The sequence below is a fragment of the Falco cherrug genome, chromosome 2 (assembly GCF_023634085.1).
Source record: "Falco cherrug isolate bFalChe1 chromosome 2, bFalChe1.pri, whole genome shotgun sequence".
Lineage (NCBI taxonomy): Eukaryota > Metazoa > Chordata > Aves > Falconiformes > Falconidae > Falco > Falco cherrug.
Window position 1 is genome coordinate 92,701,040 of NC_073698.1, and position 23,928 is coordinate 92,724,967.

General features: G+C 40.4%; 1 protein-coding gene across 1 annotated transcript in view; it reads right to left on the reverse strand.

Moving 5' to 3' along the window:
- REPS2 (RALBP1 associated Eps domain containing 2) overlaps positions 1–23,928 on the reverse strand; it is a 103,642-nt gene that overhangs the window by 31,871 nt on the left and 47,843 nt on the right. The window contains exons 8-14 of the mRNA XM_055702050.1: positions 22,942–23,084; positions 19,935–20,029; positions 15,089–15,158; positions 12,991–13,053; positions 10,257–10,259; positions 8,919–8,961; positions 6,205–6,341 (exon numbers count right to left, since the gene is read on the reverse strand). Of these exons, the coding sequence (XP_055558025.1) occupies positions 6,205–6,341; positions 8,919–8,961; positions 10,257–10,259; positions 12,991–13,053; positions 15,089–15,158; positions 19,935–20,029; positions 22,942–23,084 (554 nt within the window). The remainder of the gene's footprint in view (positions 1–6,204; positions 6,342–8,918; positions 8,962–10,256; positions 10,260–12,990; positions 13,054–15,088; positions 15,159–19,934; positions 20,030–22,941; positions 23,085–23,928) is intronic.

Genomic DNA, 23,928 nt, shown 5'->3' on the forward strand with positions numbered 1-23,928 from the left:
AGATCTGACTGTAGTTAATAAAACATCATCTGTAACAGAAAACACTGCACTTACAATAAAATGCTGAGCTGTGTTAAGTCTGGTACTTAACACCTCCCATCTCAAGAAGGAGAAACCCCCAAAAATACTAGCCCCATGTTGTTGGCTGAAAGCAGCACCCCCAAAGGAGTGAATCCAGGTTACAGTGAGTATTGGCTTACAAGCCAACATAAGAAATGGTGCCTGCATTCCAAGCATTCTTCGCTGCAGGCACAGCCGCAGCAGAAGGCGAGTTTCAAAAGCAAATAAGCACTGAAAACCTTCAGTCAAAAATTCATTTGTAAATAGTTATATGGCTGTTTTGGTGAATTACACAGAGATGTTAGATCTTCTTCCATATCAACATGAAAGTACACTGTTTATGACATTTTTTTTGTTGTTTCTTCAAAGCAAATTCTCTTTTCCAAACAAGTATCCTCTGTTCAACAGAAATGTTAATTAAAAGAAGTTATGCAATCCAGAAATGAAACTAAATGGGAAGTAAAATGTATTTCAGAGGCATCTGTATCTGCCGCTGCCTATAATTGCCCAGAAGTAAATTCTTTAGTGGTTGTCTTGGGCAGAAAATATAACGGAGCAAAACGCTAGAATACAAAGTATACGTATTTGCGTTTCCATACTTAAGCTGAGACTTGCCCCAGTCCCTGAGTTACCCCAAGTCAGACCCTAGCTTACTGCTACTGCTGAGGATAAAAGGTGGCGGGGGGCCTTGCTGCAGGACCCTGGGCTCCAGCTGCACCACTTTTGGCCCCCTCAATACCTGCTCACTCACCCAGGTCACAAGACAGAGAGAAGGGAGCACAAGGAACCCCAGAGAGCAACTAATTCTGCCAACAGCCTGGGCGAACACTGCAGGAAAGCTTTGCGGGCTTACCCGGGGAGCTCTTGACTTGTACCTGACCAGACAGTGGGCTAGAGAAGAAATGAAGATGTAAACTAGGTGAGGTACACATTTAAACTGACAATTTTGTTTCTACTTAAAACCTGCTGCTGTCTTTCCAGGAACACATACAACCTAGACAAGTATTTACTTAATATGTACGCAGGCAAAATGCCAGAGGTTATATATTCAACAAAAATAAATACATTGAGAATCTAGCAGTACTAAATTCTTTTCAGATGCCAATATAAAGATTACATGATTTTTTTTAAAAAAAAAAAAAAGAAAGAAGAGACTTGTCTCTTAACAGAAATTCACGTATGGACATTTCAGAAGGTGGAGCCTTTCAGTAAGTTCTCTTGGTTTCTTACGTCTTTCCTGAGTATCACTAGTTACAGCGTCCCAGAAGAGTGCTGCATCATAGTATGAATGAAGGTGCCTCCTTCAAGTGCAGTTATGTCCCAATTACAATTCTAAAGCACAGTTTCCGTGGTTAATGCATTGCTGGACATCCCAGCCATCACAGATAAATGCTTTCTGTGTATACTTGCCAGGAGAGGGGCAATCAATGGCAGCAAACGTGATATATCAGTAGTAAATGAAAAACAAAAATAGCCCCCCAAAAAACAGTGCTCACAACAAAGATCTGCCACAGTCTTTGGCTGAATTTACTTGAAGAGACATTTTTCTTTTTCTGTCCTTTGAATATGAAATAAACAAAGAAATGCTCCAAACCACTCATGGCTTTACAATTAAAGAAGTGATACCTATAGATCAACGTGACCAACAAGGAACTGAAAATAAAACTCACTCACTACTGAGCACTCCTTTGCAGGCATGGGAGTAGATTATCCACCAAACTCCCAAAAGCAGAATTATTTCTGAACAAGAATTAGTAGAACAAAACATAATGTACCAAAATGGGATTATTCTAATCATGTTGGATATACCCTGAAAGCTATTAAAATGGTTGGTTTTTACAGTCTGGTTTTCTGTACTGACACTAGGCAATATGGTGGTGCTAGAAGGGGTGGTCCTTCCAGCTAATTTTAGTGGTTCAGCTGTGACAATGGGACTATTTTTTAAAACCTAGTAAGAAAGGCAGAACGAAAACCTTTGCTTTAGGAAAAATTCTGTCAAAAGTACATTAGGACAGAAAGTAATCAACCGACCTGTGGATAGAAACACATCAGGTTTGATATTTATGTCAGGATGTATTATCCCAATAACCAAGAAACCTAAATAGTATATTGCCACCACGTCATCTGTTTGTAAAAACGTAACTGTATCTTTTCTGATGGCAGACGGAAATTATCCTAACTTCATTTTTTAAACTATCAGCAGAAATAAGAATACAGCTTCTTGTTATACAACTGTGTATAATTTACTTCACACAAACACACACACATTTTTTGGGCAAGGCTCTTTGGTTTAAGATAACAGTGTTCAATGCCTCTGCCTTCCTACAAACTACCGTTATAGAAAGTGAAAAGTGCACCTTGGAAGAGTCTGGCTTCAAAACAATGACCATTTGCTCAGGAAGAACTGTGTCTAGATGAAAAAGGTATCCAAAAATGATGAGGCTAGAACTTTTACTGAAAAGCAAGATCAATAGGGAAAAGAATGAAAAAAAGGGATGAAAGTGATCAAAACAAGAGAAGCAGGGAAAAAAGCAGCTGTAAAAAATCCAGCCACACCACCCAAGCCGCAGAAGACAACAACAGTGACTGGGAGAATGAAGAACCACCCACTGTTGGAGAAGATCAGGTTCAAGACCATCTAAGGAACCTGAAGGTGCACAAGTCCATGCGACCTGATGAGATGCATCTGCAGGTCCTGAGGGAAATGGCAGATGAAGTGGCTAAGCCATTATCCATCGTATTTGAGAAGTTGTGGCAGCCCTGGAAGGAGGGAAACATAGCCCCATTTGTGAAAAGGGTAATAAGGAAAACCTGGGTAACTGCAGGCAAATCAGTCTCACCTCTGTGTCCAGCAAGATCATGGAGCAGATCCTGTGCTAAGGCCCATGGAAAATAAGGAGGTGATACTGGTGACAGCCAGCATGGCTTCATTAAGGGCAAATCGTGCCTCACAAATTTGGTGGCCTTCTACAACTGAGTTGCAGCGTTGGTGATTAAGGGAAGAGCATCATCTACCTGGACTTGTGCAAAGCATTTAACACTGCCCTGCACAACATCCTTGTCTCTGGAGAGACATGGATTTGATGGATGGACCACTTCATGGATAAGGAATTGGCTGGATGGTCACACTCAAAGAGTTGCCGTCGATGGCTCAATGTCAAAGTGGAGGCGGGTGATGAGTGGCGTTCCTCGGGGATCCGTGTTGGGACCGGCACTGTTTAACATCTTTGTCAGTGACACAGACAGCGGGATCGAGTGCACCTCAGCACGTCTGCCAGCGACACCAAGCTGTGTGGTGTGGTGTGGTCAACACGCTGGAGGGAAGGGATGCCATCCAGAGGAACCCTGACAGGCTTGAAAGGTGGTGCCATGCAGACCTCATGAAGTTCAACAAGTGCAAGGTCCTGCACGAGGGTCGGGGCCATCCCAAGCACAAATACAGGCTGGGTGCAGAGCGGATTGAGAGCAGCCCTGAGAAGAAAGACCTGCGGGTGCTGGCAAACAAAAAGCTCAGCACAGCCCAACAATGTGCGCCTGCAGCCCAGAAAGCCAACCGCATCTTGGTCTGCACCAAAGGAAGCCTGACCAGCAGGTCAAGGGAGGAGGTTCTCCCCCTCTACTCCACTCTGGCGAGACCCAACCTGGAGCACTGCGTTCAGCTCGGGAGCTCCCAACATACAGAGGACATGGACCTGTTGGAGTGAGTTCAGAGGAGGGCCACGAAGATGATCAGAGGGCTGGAGCACGTCTGCTATGAAGACAGGCTGAGAGAGCTGGGCTTGTTCAGCCTGGAGAAGACAAGGCTCTGGGGAGTCCTTCTAGCAGCTTTCCAGGACCTAAGGGGTGCCTACGAGAAAGCTGGAGAGAGACTTTTTACGAGGGCATATAGCAACAGGACAAGAGGGAAGGGCTTTAAGCTGAAAGAGGATGGATTTAGATTGGTTTTAAGAAGAAATTATTTCCTGTGAGAGTAGCAAGACACTGGAACAGGCTGCCCAGAGGACCTGTGGATGCTTCCTCCCTGGAAGTGTTCAGGCAGGGCCAGGCTGGATGGGGCTTTGAGCAGCCTGGTCTAGTGGAAGGTGTCCCTGACCATGGCCAGGGGGCTGGAAGCAGACAATCTTTAAGGTCTGTTCCAACCCAAACCATTCTATGATTTTAAGTCACATTATGAATACAAGTATTCAGGGCTTAATGATTGGAAAAAGCGTGCACATGTTTCTGAAAATATGACTTCCAGTGCTGGCATTTTATTTCAAAGTAGAGCAAGGTAAATGCACCATGGTACTTGGATGCACTGGGATGGGTTGATTTAAACCCCTCCTTCTGATGATGCAGATTTATTTTAATTGAAACTCTTCTTTGGGGTGGGCTACAAATTGTTTAACAAGTTCTTCCTTAAACCCTCCCAGGCTACGAATTGCTCCTTATTCTTTCACAATGAATATTTACATTTTTGATACAAAATCTAACAGCTCTGTTAAAGGAAGACAACCACCATGAATATTGAGCACTGCCACCAGGGGACATTCAAGAAAGCAAAAAATTACAGGCAAACATCCTGCAGGTACAGGTGGAAGGTGAACCTCTGGAAGACCTTTCGCATTTCTGCAATTTGGTAGCAGACTATACTTCAGGATTTGTCAACGTAGAGCCACTTTTTGTTCCAACTATAAATAGCCATAAATTTGAACTGAATATGGTTAACAGTTGAAGGGTGAGCAAAGCACTTTCTTTTTTTGCAAGCAATCAACTGCCTACCCTTACTTAATTGCCCCACTTCTGGTGAGGAAACCCTCCAAAAAGTATTGATAGGACAAGTTACCCTTTCCTGCACTCACTGTAACACTGTCAGTTTGTTAAGTTGTCCAGAAGAAATCATTATGTTACTTCAAAAGGAATGGTGACTTTCAAAACTATCCATTTCAAAAGCAAGATGTTAATTTTCATTCACAGAATGACTTCTTTGAGAATTTGCATTCTCCTTTCGTTTGTGTTCCAAAAGAAACTTAAATCCAAGTTAATTTCCTTCCAGTTATATTTTTTATCAGGTTTCTGAGAGGGTTTGCTGCCTTGGAACATGTGTGCTTGGCTGTGTTTGGGTTTTTATTTTGATGTATAATGATATCGAAATTGGAGGCAAGAGATCTCTAAACAGGAACCACAGTCGAAGATCAGGAATTGCTTCTCTGTGTAAGGGAAAAAAACCCACAAATGTTTATTCCTGTTGAGTTTTAGGGTTCAGCACACACAGCAGGCTTCTTGAATTCTCTCTGGTGTTTGCACAGTCCCATACGGCAAGAGGTGAAACCCTTTCTTTTCTACTCCAACAACCACATTAGAGAGCCCAATTAAAACATTCCTTGACACAGTCAAACCTTGGCTTTCTTCTGAAGCATAAACATGACCATGTTTAACCTAGTCCTTGAGTCAGATGATTGGTGTGCACCACACAAAGCTCTCATCTGTTTCAAGGACACTGCTAAAGCACAGCAATGCTAGGTGACTGCTGCCCTGAAGAAACAGCTCCTCTCTCCACCGCTCACTGTGCGAGGCAAGAGGAACACACACACTGATGTGCTGGTCAGCCATTTTCTTCCAGTTCACTCTGGCTGCTATTCGACATTTTCTTTCTCTCCCCTCAACACGCACCCATGGCAAAAGAAATGGCCCTTTCTTTTTATTCAAAGAACGGTTTCTGATTGCCTCCATGCTTACGGTAGACTTTAACATCAAAAATGTTTGCTCGCTTTCTCCCAATTTAAACATTAAGGGTTTTCCTCCTGCTTCTGAACTACAAAAAGTAAATAGTAATAAAAATCAAATATATTGTAGTTACTGATGAGAGTTGTCTAAACAGCCAGACTAGTTATAAACAGTCAGTGATGACAGACTGCCATATGTTAAGCTTCCCATTATCACGCCAGAAAACATTATGATCACCTTAATTATAGCAACAGCGATTTTTCCCCTCCGTGGCAACGTAATGCAAAAGTGCAGCTACTTCTGTTCTGCAGTGTATTACCGTTTATAGCAAAGGCGAGCATGTGCACATATTGTCAAGCATTTGTGCAAACAGATCAAGTTGCCAAGTATGCAACTAACCTAAATGGTCTCAAAAGGGGGAAAGAAAGCAAACTTTACCTTGTGTGTTTTGTTGAAATATTTTGTTCAGATCCAAAGAGGAAGCTCTGGAATGTGATTTCTGTGGCCTTGGAGGTGGAGTAGGGGGCTCTTCTCCCTTTTTCATTGCATCTTCTATTGATGTGCTAGAATAGGACCTAAGGAAAAAAGGGGAGGGGGGAAAGGTAGAAAGTAACTTTAAACAACTACAGCATATAGTACCTAAAACCACGCTGACCAGAACTCAGATTCATGGTGGAAATTCCTTGCCCTAATAACTAAATGTTCCCCATTATAACAAGACAGATTTCTTTGGCAGCAGAGGAACCTATACATCTGCAGAAAGGAACACATCATGCTTACAGGGCTAGTATTTTTTAAAGCATTTTATATCACAGCTTCAGGCCTTCTTATGTAACTAACCATCAAGAGGATAACTGTTTTGAATAAACCTGAGTAAAATTCCACCCCCCATGCCCCTTACAGCTTCTGTCACCTTTCCCAGCCGTGAGGGTAGTGTTTATATAGGTACAGCTTCAACCTATCTCTTGCCAAGTACACATTTTGTAAGCTACAATACCCTAACTATTAGAGTAATTTTTTCATAGCAAACAGTCATTGAATTCCGGAAAATCCAGAATAATTAAGTGGCTCCAAAGTGACCAAAACTGGTCAAATACATGGCTCAGTACATCTTTTTCGGCTCTTCCACATCACATAAATCCCAATGCAGCACATTTGCTAAGAATTTTGATTTTGCTGAATAGTGTCCAATATTTTTCAGCTGTTATAGTTACCAGCTTTTCTGCAAGAGCGAGAGCTTTGTTCAAAATGAGCATTGACAATGTGAGATGTTACACTTACTGTAACACATTATGCATGACAGGCAAGACCAAAAACACATTCAAGTAGAACAGAAATAACTCCCACTAATGGGAAACGGATCATTTTTTTGCCAAACAGGCTGCTGTTAGAAAACAGCTCTTTAGCAGGACAGACATTTGGCAACGCTGATCCTATGTTTCTGATGTAAACTCTAATAAATACAGGAGTGAGAGCCGTAATTGTTTCAAAATTTACATGTGACAGAAAAACCTCCACTGATGCTGAATTTTTTTGTCTTGGTGGAGTTTTGAATTCCATAGCCTTATCGTATCAGACCTAACCCTACTCCCTGAAATAGATGTAAGAGCTTTGAATCAGGATCTTAAGGTTTTATACTTTTACTCTCCATATTGTGCATTGTATATTTCACTTGTATTAAAATTGTACAACCGAACAGTTCAAGATTTTCAAATACGTTTTTTTAAAGATGGAGTAAGATAGAAGCTGCCAGGCAAAAATATGCCTGTCCCAGCAGTGCTAACACAGAGCTCTATGACAGTGAATCATTGCTAGCAGCAGGCAGACCTGGCACCTAAAGTCAGGTAAGAGTCCACAGCTAAGAATCTGCACCAATTAGGCTAGAAAGCCACACCGCAGAGCCAAAAGCTGTAACAGACTTGAATCATAGCCTCTGGTGGTCAAGCACGCCTAAGGACAGAGACCCTCGAGGTTACAGAGCCCTCCAGGCTACAAAGGAGAAGCACAGCAGAAGGTCTGAGTTCAAGGATGCACTCAGGAATCTTCAGTCAACTTCTGCATTGAAGTAGTGACATACAGTCAGGTGCAAGACAGTCATATGTGACACAACAGTCACATTCAAGGGACTTTTTGTTTAAACACTTGCTGTTTTATGCATTTTGACACAAAATACTTTTTACATGTTTTGTATATTTGCAGTTTATGATTCAGTAACATAGCAAGAAAATCTAAAATGGTATGACAACTAAAAAGCCTTGGTTAGCAGCAGAAAAATAGCATGTAAGGCAGTTTTGCCTTCCTGGATGTAGGCCCTAAGAACAGAGGATTTCAATCTTCATTTATCATGCTTATAGCTGATCCTCTCTTATTAGCAGGCTCTGACAAGCTTCTAAGGAAGGAGGGAACTCCTGATTATACTCTCATTACCCAAGACACAAAAAAGCTAAAACGAAGCCCTCTAACTAGCACAAAAAAAAAAAGTTTGAAGGTGAATACATGACACAGCTATACACCAGAAAGGTGAACAGTCAAACTCAAACAGATAATCCATTTATAAATTATATTTTCTGGCACAGGCTTCCCTTTTCTTTCAAACATCCAAATTCAGCAGGTGTCATTTCTAGTGCATGACACTAAGTCCATTAATTTTTTCCATCACAGACCAACCAGCTGCAGTCAAGTACATGCATGCCATTGAAACGATTCGATTCACTCACCCACATCCGAGAACTGAGCTACTATTGCTGTTTCTGTGGTAGCGTGCAGTGTCTCCATACATAACCACTGTGCAGGTTCCAACAGCACAAAATTGCTGAGAATGGTCCCCGCAATGGGATGGGTCCCCGCCGTCCCACCAGGACACTCGTGGGGCTGTGCTGGAGGCAGTCACCTCCTGACAAGGCAGCAGGGCTGGCCAGACAGGCTAAAGTCCCTGTGTCTCATGATCAGGGATCACAAGGCCCTCAGGCAGTACTTATGTAGGGTCTGTAGCTTACAGATCCCTCCTGGTAAATCTGTCTTACCTGAGCTGTACCTCCAACACAATGCCAATTAAAAAAAAAATAATTACAAATGCAACACCAGTTCTTACACCTTCTGTCTAACACCAGAGGAAAGCATGTCTTCTCTCGAAATAGAAATGAAAGCAGTACCTGGATCGTGGTCTGGCCTTAAGTGCATTAGATTCCTGAGCAACTGGAACAGAAAAGAAAAAAGAACCACTAAACCATCATATTTTAAATAAATGCCTTTAGCTGCAGAATCAGTCTTCATTAAAATGTGTGTTGCAAATGTGGATGTGAGTGCGCCCATCCCACATGAGCAACAGGGATTGATTTTCACTTCTCCTTCCCCTTGGTTTTTGTAGTGTGTGAATGTCCTAAGAATTCAAACACCCACATGTAGTCAGACCTTCACCTTTTAATTTGGTTACCAGAATGCAGGAAAAGCAATAGGCCTGACAGCTCTGCCCTGCACTCCTGGATGTAGTTGTGACAGAGTAGCACAAGGAATAGGATAAACTTGCCACAGAAAACATCTTACTCCTAGCCCAGATATCTATTAGCTGTCCTGCCTCCCAAAGCACGAAGGTTTGTGTCCTTCCTAAATACTTTAACTAATTACTATAAAAGAACATCTTCTTACCATCCGTAGAAAAAATCAACACTTCAGGTTGAGACTACTTGCATTTGGGAAGGAAAAATATTTGAAGGTAGAAAGCTTCACAGGCTAAGTGTTGATCAAACACGTTTCTATCAATGTAAAAAATCTGTTTCTTTTGTTTGGATGAATTCCAAATATCCTGCTACATGCAGGCTGTATGTGATAGGAAAACAACCGTGCTGACTTATCTTCTCTGGGTAATTCCTTGAGGCTGTTCCTTGGTTTACACAGTCCTTTTGTGGCTTTTCTGTTACTCTCCTTACTAACATCTGATAATTTTGAGAAAACATATCTATGCGATTGCTTTCAGACTCAGCCCACTGAGATATCCTCAAGGTATCACAGCAGCATGAATGATCCCAACACACATGCAAAGTGAATCCTTGTACTTTTTCCATTATTCTACTAATCAAGGTACAATGCTTAAGAGAAGCAAGCAGACTGGAGGGAGGGGTGGGGGAAAATAATTCTCAGTTTCTCACTTCCTTCAGATATATGCCTACTTTCAAGTCAGACATTTATCACCAGCTACTACACAGCACTACCTGAGAATACAACAGAACCTCCAAAACGCAGAGCAGGAGCTATCTGTGGCGGCAGATGGCAAATGCTGACTTTTTAATGGCTGCCGCATAGAACCTCCATAGGATGCTTTAGGCTCACAGAAGCATATGGCACATATAGCCACATACTTCATAAAAGAAACCGCTTTCAGGGTCACATAGTGCTAGTTGGTGCTTTGGATGGAATAAACCCAAATGCAGCTGGCAGTGACACAAGTGACCGCTTGTAACCCAAGTTCTAGTAGGTTATTGTCACCACCAAACCAGCTCACAGTCATTCCAAATTTCTTTGCAACAAACTCTTCCTAGCAACTAAGGGAGGGAGAGGCAATTATTATTAAAACATGCAGTGGTGATAATCCTCCTCTCTCTCTCCGTGTCGAACTCCCAGAGAATACAACTTCAGACACTGCTTCCCTACAGCCATATGACCCAATTTTTCCAATGCTGCAATTGCTGATCATTAAATTACATGCACAGTTATTAAATATATGCCACTTACAAATAGGAAGTATAAATCCTTTCCAAGCTAAGCCATGTTTAAGAACTTTCAAATTTTCCTTCTTTTATTGAGGCCATAATTCTGTTCGTACTTCTTTTAGAAAACCTTTCATCTAAAAACCTGCAGGTAAAACTGACATTCAAATTCTCCAAGGACATCTTGTTGAGGTAAATAGGAAAGCACATAAAGAAGAGAGAATCCCGAAATGACTATTAATAAAAAAATGATAGCAATAGAATACTGCTGCCAAGGATTTTCTTTTAAGCTTTTGAAAAATCAGGAAATTCAAGGTTACAATTACACAATACTCAGACTCAGCTTTACCCCTCAAAAGAAGTAGTATAGTATTTTTTTTTAAAAGTAATTATAAAGCAGGTAGTTCATTATTGGGACATACAAATAATTGTGGCAGGATTCCCACAAAATGTGTAGTTATTTTGGTATGCTCAGTCTGTGCATACTTTGTGTTTGAGGCACAAGTTTATACACATACATGACACAATCATTCAAGACTATTAAAAACTATGTATTCAGTTCACGAGTTTGCCATATTTCTATTGCTATGGATAAATAAGCCTAACTTACATGAAATAAAATAAAAAAAATTTAATAAAAACTTAAAGCTGTTGACTAAACTAATACATTCATTATTTTAAAGTCTGTATGGTTCCGGAGTAGTAAGGCCTGATGAACTCAACAGCTTGGTCTGCGCTAATTAAAGTCAAACGATCACAAACTCTTGTATTTGCTCATTCACAGGAGAGTGTGAAGGTTCCTGTTTTCGATGTTTAACTGCTCCCATGCCCTCTTCCAATACAATTTCATTTTAACACTCCATCTTACATTCAGCTGATGACTCCTTGCCTTACAGCTGAAGACTGGGTGGAAAATTGTACCACAGAAGGTGCAAGTATGCCATGTGGCTAAAGAATCATCCCAGCTGAGTTTTCATCCTGAGGTTAATGATTACAATGACCTTTCAGGATTGCTGACCAATACTGAAATAACCACTCCATTACAGTGCTGTATCTAGCCCCCTGGATAAATATTTTTACTCCTAACATCAATTGTATCATGCAACCTGAGAATGTGCTCGCTCGAGCCTTTAATGAGCAGGACAGCATGGGTGAAACCCCTACAATGACAGGAGTCATCACGATGGGGTGAAACTCTGCCATTGCCTCCCCTGGTATACAAACACCACTGCTGGAGGAGCACAGCAGCACTGGGAAGACCTCCCTGACTAAGAGATGAACAACATAGGGAAAAGATGTCAATGGCAAAGGAGATGTGCAGGTGACAGTAGGGTTTTTCCTAAGCATACCAAAAGTGGAATTACTGAACTGAAAACAAAACTCCCCAGGGCACTCCTGGGCAAAACTAGGGGGAAGGAGAACATAACTGAAAATCGTGCAACCAATCTCCTCTCCCCCTGAGAGGGAAGTGTAAGAGAGTGTGTCTGTGTGTGTCTGTGTGACAGAGAGAAGGAGAAGCAGCAATCATTTGAGAATAGGAGCTCAAGATAGGAAATCTGGCAGCTGCCAAGTGTTTGGGAAGAAGCCAGGAAAAAGAGAGGTGGGAACTGAGGCATGCAGCTGTTGAGCAGCCATGAATAAAACAAGCTATAAGGCAAAACTGCTGTGACAGACATGTGGGGTCAGTTTTCTTAATCAAGGATATCTTCACTAGTTAAAACATTTATGCAAAAGGAAAAGAAAGCAACTCCAGATTTTAGCTTGGCTGGGACCAGGGAGGACTTGCAAATGCTCTTACCACTCCAGGGAAGAGATTAACACAGAGGAATGCAAGGGAGGTCTGATGAACTGAACAGAATGCATGGCAAGTTTCTGGAGCAACTAGGTAATTTTGACATATGCTGTTCCAGAAATAACATTTTCCATTATGACAGGAACAAGGAGTGTATGTTGGAGTTGGAGACAGAAAAATCAGGGGTGGTTTCAACAAAGAAACACCCCCGAAACAAAAGCTTGCGTCATTGCTGTAACTGCCTCAAGGTCTGTGTTTCCAATATCTATCCTTTAACTCCTTGACAGAAAATATGAAAGCTCAGTTTTCACAAAGAAACGGGCCACTTCAGACTAGTTACCGAAATGTTACACAGTTACTCCGTACTTTAGGGAGAGATTTTACCAAGAGGTACAATATTCATGCTCTTTCATCTTGTTTGTAGCACAGAAAAACTTCAGACTCCTTAAAAAAATGCTATGTTAAAAACGTTCCCCGCACGTGAAGATCATACACTAACCATGAGGGAAAGAAAGCAAGAAATATTAATTACTACTTTAGATTGTCAAAAGGTTTTATCTTGCAAGTAGTAGTCATTACGAGGTAAAAGCTAAATTCAGTAGCAAAACAGTATAAGAGCAAAAGGATCTTTAAAAATTAATCAAATTACACAAATCTAGGCTTATTGTGCTATAAAATATTTGATCAAAATTCTTACAGAAACAACACATGAAATTTTTTTCTTCTCACCTTTCACAGTCAAGTGCTGAAATTCCTTTGGTATTGTTTTGAGCACAGTGCTTACTTTAAGAGCTTGATAAAAAAACCAAAACAATGAGAATTACTTTGAGTACATGCAGGTAAAATCTACACATATCAGCTCAGGGAAAGGAGCATCTAAACCGGTATTAGAACGTCTAGTAACGCCAAACATACTTAAGGAAAAGTAGCCGAATACTCTCAGAACACCCAAGCACTCAAAACAAGCAACAATTTCTAAGAGCACAAAAGTCAAGGACAGAAAGGCCTATGCCCAAGTTGTCAAATAATCTTAAATTCTGAGAATTTGGGGGTTGGAGTGCCTAAAACCACGGATGACTTCTACTTCAGAGATGTAGCACTCCCACACAGACAGCAGCTGGCGACACTTGGCAGAGCTGGGACTCATCTCTCCCAAGTTACAAATCTGGAAAGCCAGGACACATGAGACACTGGCTGCTTCTGTCAACTCAGAACTCACCAGCCTGCCCCAGGGAACGTCATATGGCACCGACAGAGCAGGGATTAACATTTAGGAAATTCCAGTTTTTGGGCTTATTCCACTTCCACCGATGCCTACATGCATCCTTTATTAATTACTTTCTTAAGGTGTTCTTAATGCACTACAGCATATTTTCATATACTGTAATATACAGTATTATAAATGATGGCTTGGAATGAAGTCTCTTATCTCCATCTGCCTTTATCAAATAAAGTGTGGGAAAGGTCTGGTTCTCGTGATCCAGTTCTATTTACATTATGTTCCACATTTAACTGCATTACAATCTGACAGATTTACTTGTATAGTTTTGAAAATGCAGAAAAATTTGCTTCTGTAGTCCTGAACTACAGGTTCTTGGCTTCTGGGGAGATTTCAGTCCGAAGAGCAATCCACTCTTATATTTGTCAGAACAGCAATAAATGGTAGAACAAGAGCATTCGTTTTTTGAACTGAAAAGACAGGAATTTATGTCATAAATACAGCAAATATTCTGCCCTGAAGGACTGTATGTACCAAAGCAGGCTCCCATCTGACTTACTGTCAGCTACAAAAAACAAAGCACAAGTTCTTCATCTAAACAGGTACGAAAAAAAAAAAATCTCTTAGTAAAAGGTAAATCTTTCCTAGACATTTCAAAGCAATAACCTTCAAGGTTCAAGTCCTGCTTTGGTTCATTATGAATTTTACAATAAAAAAAATCTTGTCAACAAAACATTAATTTCTTGGAATACATCGAGTCATCAAAACGTTTTAGAAACACCCATCACCTCTGACAACCTTTCTTTGAATCAGGGTCACCGGCAAACTGCCAAACACAGTCACACCTGCCTGTGGAAGGTGATTCAGGAACATGGACTACCTGGTCTCACAGCTCTGATGCAACTGTAACATGTGGCCAGCTGGGAGGTCATTTTTTTTTTTTAATTAATGTATAATCCACAGCTCTGAGAATCAGGCAACAAAATACCCACAACTGTTTTGTTTCCACAACCAAGAGAATGAATGACTGTGTGATGAACCAGTGCCTATTCTGGAAGCTCTAGAAGTTACTGAATGGAAAAAGAGAAAGATCACTTCAATTTCACACGACTTGTTGCTGATGGATTTCAAGTTAAATAAATGGATCAAGTATTTTCAATCCAGTTTGTCCAAAACTTTTGTTTTGCAAGAAAATGTAGGGAATTCTCGTTTTTCAAGAAAGCCAATTTTGAAGTGTTGCTATTTCCTGCAAGAAGGGAAATCCAAAATTTGGCACAATATAGTCTTTACTCTTACAAAATTCCTGATAACAATAATTACAGCTTTATTTAAAATAAGTGCAATATTAATTGCCTCAGGACTAGATGTATTTTAGAAAATGGATTTCATATCATTCACATATGATAAAACTAATTTTGAAGGAAACCTATCCACTTACTTGTCTTCAACTCAGCTGCTGTCAATGAATTGTCTATAAACTTAGAGCAACACATACCCAGCTTAGAAATTAAATACACCATTGCTTCTGTCATCAAATATATAGGATTATTAAAACCACACAGATTTTAACCCATAATTAGGCAAGGGGAAAGTTAATTATTTCAATACCTTGTTTGTCATCTTTCTTTCCATCTTGTAACAGGGCAGAGTTATCAGGTACATCTTCAGCTGATGTTTTCTTGAAGAAAGAGGATTCATTTATTATACTGATCGGTACAGCTCACACATTTCCACAGTCAAATATTTAAGAACACATATCAACACAAATAAAGGTGATATTCCCTCTTGCACTGCAATTTGTTTTGTCAGATAAAGAAGCATAGAGGACCTACAGAAAGATGATCTAACTCTGCTTTTCAAGGTACAGCAGTTCCACACGTGAAATTAGTTAAAAGAAGCAGCTTAACAGTAAATCACAAGGAGCTAAGAACTATATGCAAGGAGAGACTTCTCAGAATAGTGCCATGTCATTCTGTATGCTCTCTTCTCTTTCTAACACCTGCGTTTGGATTGAGGAAACCTTCTCCAGCCCCTTCACAACATCCATTCTCCGAACAATCTCTCTAGCCAAAACTCCAGTTGTGCAGCAGAGCCCAGTAGTTCTGCATTTAAAGTCTTCCTGCTGAGGTGGCTGCTCCTTGAATGACTCTTTCCTTTCAACATGTAGTCATTGAGATGTGAAAAACAAACTTCATTAGCCTGTCTGTTGGAGGCCTATTCAGGCCTCTGATAGGAAAACAGGGAACGTCTCCCTAATCTTACTCCTTAACTTTCCTTTATTTCAGCAGTGACTTAACAGACATTTATTGTTCTTGCAGCTTCTGCTATGTAGCTCAAAAGAAGGAACCAGGAACAAGTTCTACCTCCATTATCTGCAAGAACAAGGATACACTGTCCAACCAAAAGAACAATAAAGCAAATGTCAGAAACCCCAAATTTCTCTAAATATTAAGTGATACTGTTTTCTTCCCAGTGAGCATAGAAGAGGTTGGACTGAAAAATGGCCTGAAATACATTGGGCCTAAAAAAAAATTATCAATTGAGAAAAAAAGATTCTGTAAACACTTAAAAAAATTATCTCAAGTCAGTAATTCAAGAACACCAAGCCTAGAGTAAAGGTCTGCAAGATCTGTTTTATGCAGATGCCCAAGGGATCCCTAATGCTTCTGGGGAAGCACCACAGCAAAAGCATGGCTTGAGGACTCTAAAAACGTGTGAACAAAATACTTCACACTCATGAGCAGCCCTACGTGACACTCCGAAGTAGAGCATCAGACTAAAGATCTAATTCAGTGCATGCCTGAATCAATGGAATGACTCTTATCGATTTCAATGAGCTGTGAGCATGACATTTCTGCGGGAGTTTAGAGCAACCCAGCCAGTCATATTACACATTTAGTGCAAAATCTTGTGTGAAATCTTGTATTTTATCTTTTCGCTTTTGGCAATGAGAAACCTTGTGGAAAAAAGCCTAAGGAAGTGTGTGTGTGGAGGGGGAGACCAGAACCAGCACAGGTGACAAACTTGAGGAAAACAAAAGGAAAGACAAAATATCCTCGGTTAACAAAAAGCAGTCATCCTTGTCATTTGAGCACAACATGAACAGTCCTTATGTGTTTTGCAAGTTCACCAAAGCCTAGCATTCCGGTGACCTGTCTCTTGCCATTATTTTCTTTGGGGATGCAATCAAGAACTGTTTCCATTATACTGCAGTACTGTAGTTCAGCAGTCAGTCACAGTAAAAATGGTCTTCTGCAATGAAATTAAACAGCCAGAATGGATGATAGGTGGAAAGCAACGAAGACATGGAGATAATGCGTAACTGATTGCATTGATAATACAGTATTTTTAGTGTAGCGAGCAAGTATCTAAACTACATTTCCTCAAGTAGCCAAGCTACAAATTAAATTGCAACAGTGAGTTACTGCACTTCCCACAGAGGCAGAAGAATGGGAGATTAATTACTGACCTTTCAAATGATACTCATTCAGTGTATTAATTCCGAACATAAAAGCACCAGTTGAACAAACAAAAAAGTCAAGTCAAAATCATTCCCAAATCAGTTTCGAGAAGAAATTTTATAGTCCTTTAATCTTGGATAACAAAGAATCAAAATAACAAGGCCTTGAAATAAACCAAGAGCTTTGCCCTGCATGTCTAGGACCCAGTGAAGAAATGGAGCAAACCCAGTCAAATTATTGTGATATAGTCAGGAAATAATATCTGTGCTTAGCCAGCAGGCAATCATGCTACAGATTCTTCTTTGTTTTCAAGCTAGCCATAAAAAACCCTGATTCTGCAGAACGTTCTGCCACCTTGCAGAGCCTAGGAATGGAGCAGAAGATCCAGCTGTTTCCCCAAGAACATTATCCGACTACAAAGGCAGCACAATAACCTCCAGGTTATTGGCAGTTATGGTGAGAACATCTCAAGAGGAGAGCGTAGAGATAAGGCAAAGGAGGTCTGAAAGCTTAACTGCTGACATTCAAATTAAACTTAAAATGGGGGATTTGGTTTTTACATTTCATGCTGTATACCTACTATAGTTATTTAATTATTATTATAATATTCCTACTATTATCATATCCACCACAGCAGAAAAATCTAAAAAGAAAAAAAAAAAAACCCACAGAATTTAATTGCTTAGGAAATCACCTCCTAGATTTATCCTTACTCTGCACATACATTCAAGGACCACAAACAAGAAGAGCCTAAAAACCAGACAGTTAGATTATAAAATTGTACTGGTTAGGTAAATAAAATGACGTTTTATTTCTAAGAAACACAAGATGACTTAGAAATCTTGCTTTCAGAGCTTTCTGAAATATACACTCTAACCCACAGTCCCAAAGACTGTGCTACTTCAGAGCAAACTTCCTCACAACTCTGCAATAATCAAAGACCACTCTGCACCTCTGAGTAATCACTTGTGAAGCCAGTACCCTAACAAAAATGAGGACTCCCTAGGCCACAGGGATACTGAAGTAGATCCTGAAGTCAAGAAGCTACATAAACTGAAGCTTTTTAATTATGTGTATAAAAGATATATAATTATATAAATATTTATATTTAATATAATGTATTGTATATGTATCTATGTATGTGTTTCTGTATATGCACATGAAACTATGCAAGTGAGAAAGAGAAGTTGCTACTCAGGGGTTTTGCTTACCAACAAAAAAAATCTGAACAGGGATATGAAAGTTTTTAAGCAGAAGACAAGTAATTCTCTCTAAAAAGCAAGTATCTTACACTGACACAGTGAGGTAACTCAAACACTCAGTTGATTTACTGCAGTCTGGAAATGGAGTTATGTATATACATACACACACGCTGAGATCAGCAAATGAGTTTTCAATGCAAATCACCTTGAATTTTGCTTCTTATGCTTGTTTAAATTGTAAACCAATACTCATATATGCTAACGAAGCACACTCAAGGAACTGTTGAGCTTTGCCACACAACTGCACAGTGTGTAAGTGCTAGCGCCGTGTGGCCCGTGGTACAATTTCGTGGCCCCCTGCAAACCACCCTCCCAAAATAAGGTCACATGCAAGGGACAAGGCTGTTCTACCATGGTAAAGGAGCTGCCTACACTGTCAATGTACCAGCAGCCCACACTACCAGAATAGCAGCACTGGCTTCAAAATCCAGCATGACTGCTGCACTTTAGCCAAGCTGCTGTACTACCCAGGGAGACTTCATATGTTTGAGATAAACTGGATACTCAAAGCACTGGCTCCAACATTGCCCAAATTGAACATTGCAGCTTAGAAGAGTCTGGTGGTACCACGACCAAGCTGAATTTGAGGAGGGAACAGCTGGGTTCTGACCCAGCAGCTCCCCAGAGCAAGGCATAGGGAGGAAATAACTGGAGAAGAGCCTTGCTGAGCTGCCATGACACACCATTACCTTTCAACTTTGAAGCAGTGTCAGAAGGGCCTGTTCTTACAGGTAGCCTGCCATTTGATTCATTACCTTGGATACTAAACCCTTAAATACCACAGTGTATATATATATTCAGAGCTGCAACGTCCAGGCACAAATCAGTGGCTGTGGTTAGCTCAGCTTGACAGCAACTTTAAAATTTAAGTTTTTAACCTCAGTGATGAACTCTTAATTTAGTTTTGCTTGCAACAGTCTTCCATTAGAAGGCTGGTATCTGTTGTGATATTGCTACAAGGGATCTCCATTCTTCCCTTACTCTTCCCCACTCCTTACAATTACTACGTAGACCCTTATATAGTAGTTCCTTCACTATGAAAATGATGGATATTAAAAGGGAGACTGAAATCATTTAGAACAGAACTATGAATGTCCATACTGTAAAAAAATAGGATGGTTTCAGCCTGCAAAGAAGCGAAGTACAAGGAATCAGGACAAGCCAAGACATTTTTCTTCTCATCATCAAAACTGGGGAGTGAGTGTGGAAATGGAGCACTGTAAATGGAAGAAACACTCAAGAACTATGTGATCAGGAGTGCCTGACTAGAACAAAGTCTGCGCCTGAAGCCTCACATTTTCAACCAATTCAGATTCAGGAGGTTTTTCACCCGAGCGCTGTCCTTGTCCCACAGTGCCCCTCCTGCAGCCCGGGCTCTGCCCTCATCCCTGGCTCCCAGTGCCAGAGGGTCACGCACAGCCCTGCAGGACATGAACAGGTAAGATGCATTTCTCTGTGGACTCCCAACATCACACAAGGCTCGAGTCCCTCGAGGACTACTGTGAGCTCTGTTATGTGGGAATATCTTTTGAGAAGCCTGTCAGCCCTTTCCACACACCGAAGAAACTGCTGAGAGAGGGGTCTGAGATGGCTTAACAGGAAGCTTAGAGACTCATAATGTCCTCTCAGAGACTCGCAGTTCTGCTGCTGCACATCCCACAGTCACTGTGAAGCTGCCCTGTTCCTCTGCACCCTGCAAGGTGACTGCCCTCCCCGCTTACACCTTCTCACCTCCGTCCGATTGAAGTCCCGAGTCTGCTGACCACCTGGCAATGGCTCAGAATACGAATCAAACAGTGTGCAGTCATGCATGGGCTTCAAAGAAGCTGTAGGGGAAAGAGAGAAAGGGGAAAAAACCCAAAACAAAAAAAGACACATGCAAAGTCTTATGATTAATAAGTAATTCTTAAAAACCTGTTCCAGCATCACTTTGTTCTTCACTTCGACCTATCAGGACTGATCTGTAAGCCATGGATGACAAACATCATAACAAAAATCTTTCAATCTCGTATGCTGAATAAGTCAATGTCATGAAAAGGATACTATGTTTAATTTTTGTTGTAGAAATAATTGTGAAATTTGGGAGAAGTTATTCTTAGTAAACATTAACTGCCAACCAACCACCATTTATCTGCATTTTTACTCCCCACAGTCCAGTATGAACTTAGTTGGCCTTATAGCTTATATCTTACCGTCTTAGGAAGGTTGAAGGTACTTACCAAACCTTCAACTCCAATTTTTGGCATTTTGAATACTAAAAGTATAGTAGAATCTACCATTATACACTGAAATTGAAAGGCAGAAAAAAGCCAGGACACTGAACAAGCACAGTAGATGCTACAGTATATACCATCTGTAGTTAAACAGCATTGAGAGCTGGGGATGGGGGGTGTGGGGGGTAGCAGCAGCAGGGGGATGGGGCAGAAAGGAAAGGAAAAAAAAATTCAGCTCTAACTTCTCACAGAATATTCACAAGAACCTCATTTCTACTCCACAAGCTAAGGTCCTTCTGCTGATACAACTCTGGCATTAGTTCCTCCGAGATAAATCTGTCTTAATAGCTGGAAAACAGCTTTTCTTGAAGATCCATATATTGAAAGGCCAGAACAACAGCTTTCACATCAAATTCCTAGTTTCTGGCTAGCATCTAGTTTATCTGTATAAATTAAGCTGTGGCAAATCTGTCTTAATTTACAATACAGTGGGTTACATACAGGGCAAATAGCTTTACAGATTCTGTAAATCAGTTTTAATAATAACTTTCAGAAGAGAAGGTGGTGGGTCAAACTGTCAATGGAGCTGTGCCAGGACAGGATTTGAACCTGCACTTGTAGTTTACAGAAAAAGCCATAAAACCAGCAAAGTTAATTCATTCTTAAATGGTCTGTCTTATGCTCCAAGTCACTTTATTTGAAGCTTTAACACTCTTATCAAATGCAAATATTTCACTTGAACCAGATTCTGCCTCATTCTGAAACTAATATAACAACCCAATGAAAACCAGTTTCCAGTATTCTTCACCAGGTTACTAACAATCTCACCCCCACCCTCCCCCCCCCCCCCAAAAAAAAAAAATAATCTAAGTTGCACAGAAATCAAATTATGAAAACATGAAAACAAGAAGTTTCTCTTGAAAATTTCTTTTGCCATTTTAGGTAAATGTATGAGGCACTTGCTTACTTATCAATGCTTGTTTCAGAAGTTGATACAATCAGGGCTCTATGCTTTCTTGTGATTCACAGTGTTACAATGAGATGTTCTGCCTTTTATTCATGCAAGTCTTTCAAAAGATTTCTGAATCCTGACTAGGTGGCAGAATGAGCAGGAGACATTTTCAGACCCTCAAGCTAATCAGAATTACCATATTAGCCGAAGTATTTAGAATGCCCATAATGAACAATTACTCCTTTCACCTTCTGCACATAGATCAGCTTGAAATGCTTGGTTGCGTGCAACACCATGAAGCAATAATAATCTATGAAAATGGTACAGACCCTAGTGCTGAAAGGGACAAGTCAGGGAAACAAAGGACTACCAGGGAACAACTACAGCTTAGCGTGCTCTTCCTCCCGTTGACACAATGATTCCCTACTACTAGATAGTTATTTCCATTGCCATTTTACCCAAAAAGGCTTAACGTGATGATAAACCAACAAGAACCTGCATGGAGGAGCTTACAAGCTAATTTATCATGAGAACAGGACTGAGAGTAGCAAAAAAAAGTGGTGGTCCTGGAGGGAAAAGGGTAGTTGTAATTATGACAAGGGAAGTAATTAGAGAGACTAGAAGTGATAAAGACTTGGAAGCGCAGGTTTTACAGTAGCTTTTCGCTTTGGATATGAAGACAGTGGATTATAAGGAACATGACTCCATCAGAGTCATCACCATCCTACAGGGTGAACATTTAATTTTCCTAACTGCAGCTTGATTTGCTCTTTTCCTGTCTCTTAATATATTCAGTGTCATCAAATTTAATGGAGATTTTATTAGGTCTTAAATATTATCCCTTAGCACTGTAATTATCATCTGTGATTAATCCTTCTTGCCCTAGAAAGTCATGCACATTTTTTAGATGGAACAGTATATTTTTCAGTGTTCATTTATAATTAAGAGAGACATAATTGAAGAGGACAAATGAAAAGGCGGGTCGCTCACTGCACATTGTTACTGAGGTATGTTATATTTTGTATTAATTCACCCTTGTGCTACACAAACTGTTGTAATCCCCCTACGATTACTGCAAATTACTTACAGAAGAATCTGTGGATTACACAAAATTAATTACAAAAAATTTAACCTTTGAAACAAATATATAACCATAGTAAGTTCTAAAGCAGGCCAGTAGTATTTTCAACACATCTTCAAGAGACAGATATTTGAGGGGAAAAAAATCATCAAAATTGTTGAAAGCCATGCAAATCTTGTTGGATTATCTTTGCTACAGGTAATTGTCTACCGCTTTAGCTATGGCGACACCTGAAGCACACTAGAGCAGAGGCAGACATTGAGGCAGGTAACCCTTCCACTTTGCATCGCTATTTTGTGCTTTTCTACATTCCTTCTTCAGCAATTGCCTCGTAAGCACAATTAAAAATGCGGACATTAAAAAGCAACTGGAGAGCCATTACACAGTGTAGAACCCCATCCTACCTGCAGGATGGAGAAATGAAACCGTTCTTACACCCACGCTGGGTTCCTGTGGTGGCTACAGGAACACGACCGGCCGCAGGGACATTACCTGTCTGAAGGTACTCGGGCAGCAGTGTCTCTGGCAGTGTCTCAGGCAGCTGGTAACCATTCTTCCTCGCAACCACAAGGTGGAAAGCAGCACAAAACTCCGCGAGTGTCAGCGCCCCGTCACAATCCACATCACTCAGCTCCCTGCAAGTACAACAGGCACGTGTTTTCCAAGCCATTACCTCAGGGAAACATAGGTGTGCCATCACGGAGGAGACAGAAATGCAACTGTGGTAAGGGATATTTTAACACAAGACAAGCACCTCTCACTTGCACTCAATCCTAACTTGTACATTTGTCTCGAGGAAGATGTAGTAAGCTGCTTTTCCAATACTGACTTTCCATTTTCTTTCTAATAAAGTACACTTTTTGTTAATACATCATACCATACGCCACAATGGTATGCATGTATTACAACATGAAATACATATCCCATACTTCCAAGGGGGAAATTAACTTTCCGATGGTTGGAAACACTTTTGGCCAGTCCATGCAGGATCTTAAACCAGTTCAAGCAGACAGAGTTAAAAATGGACTTCAGCAACAGTTACATAGCCCCATCAAATATCTCAAGAAAAGAGCTAAATTAATGCTCTTGACCAGTTTCAATGTTATTAGTAACTTCACTAATGCTGTTTTAATTCTAGGATGCTTCTCAAACACTAAACTTGGACCTCAGAAATTAAAAAATTCCATTTTATAAATTAACTCTTTGTAAGAATTGAGTAGTATTTTATCACCAGCACACGGACTAGAACAAATGAACATATAACCTCCTACTCTTTGAAAGTAATGAGCATTTTTCAAGCTTTTGAGGTTATAGTGACAAAGACTGAAACATCCCGTGCATTTAACACAGCAACACAACTTGATAAATTGTATCATCACAAAATTATAATTATCTGAAAGGAATACTTCAAGTTTTGCTCAGAGAACAACTTGTATCATCAATAGAAATAAAATGTGTTAACATATTGGGTTAATCCAT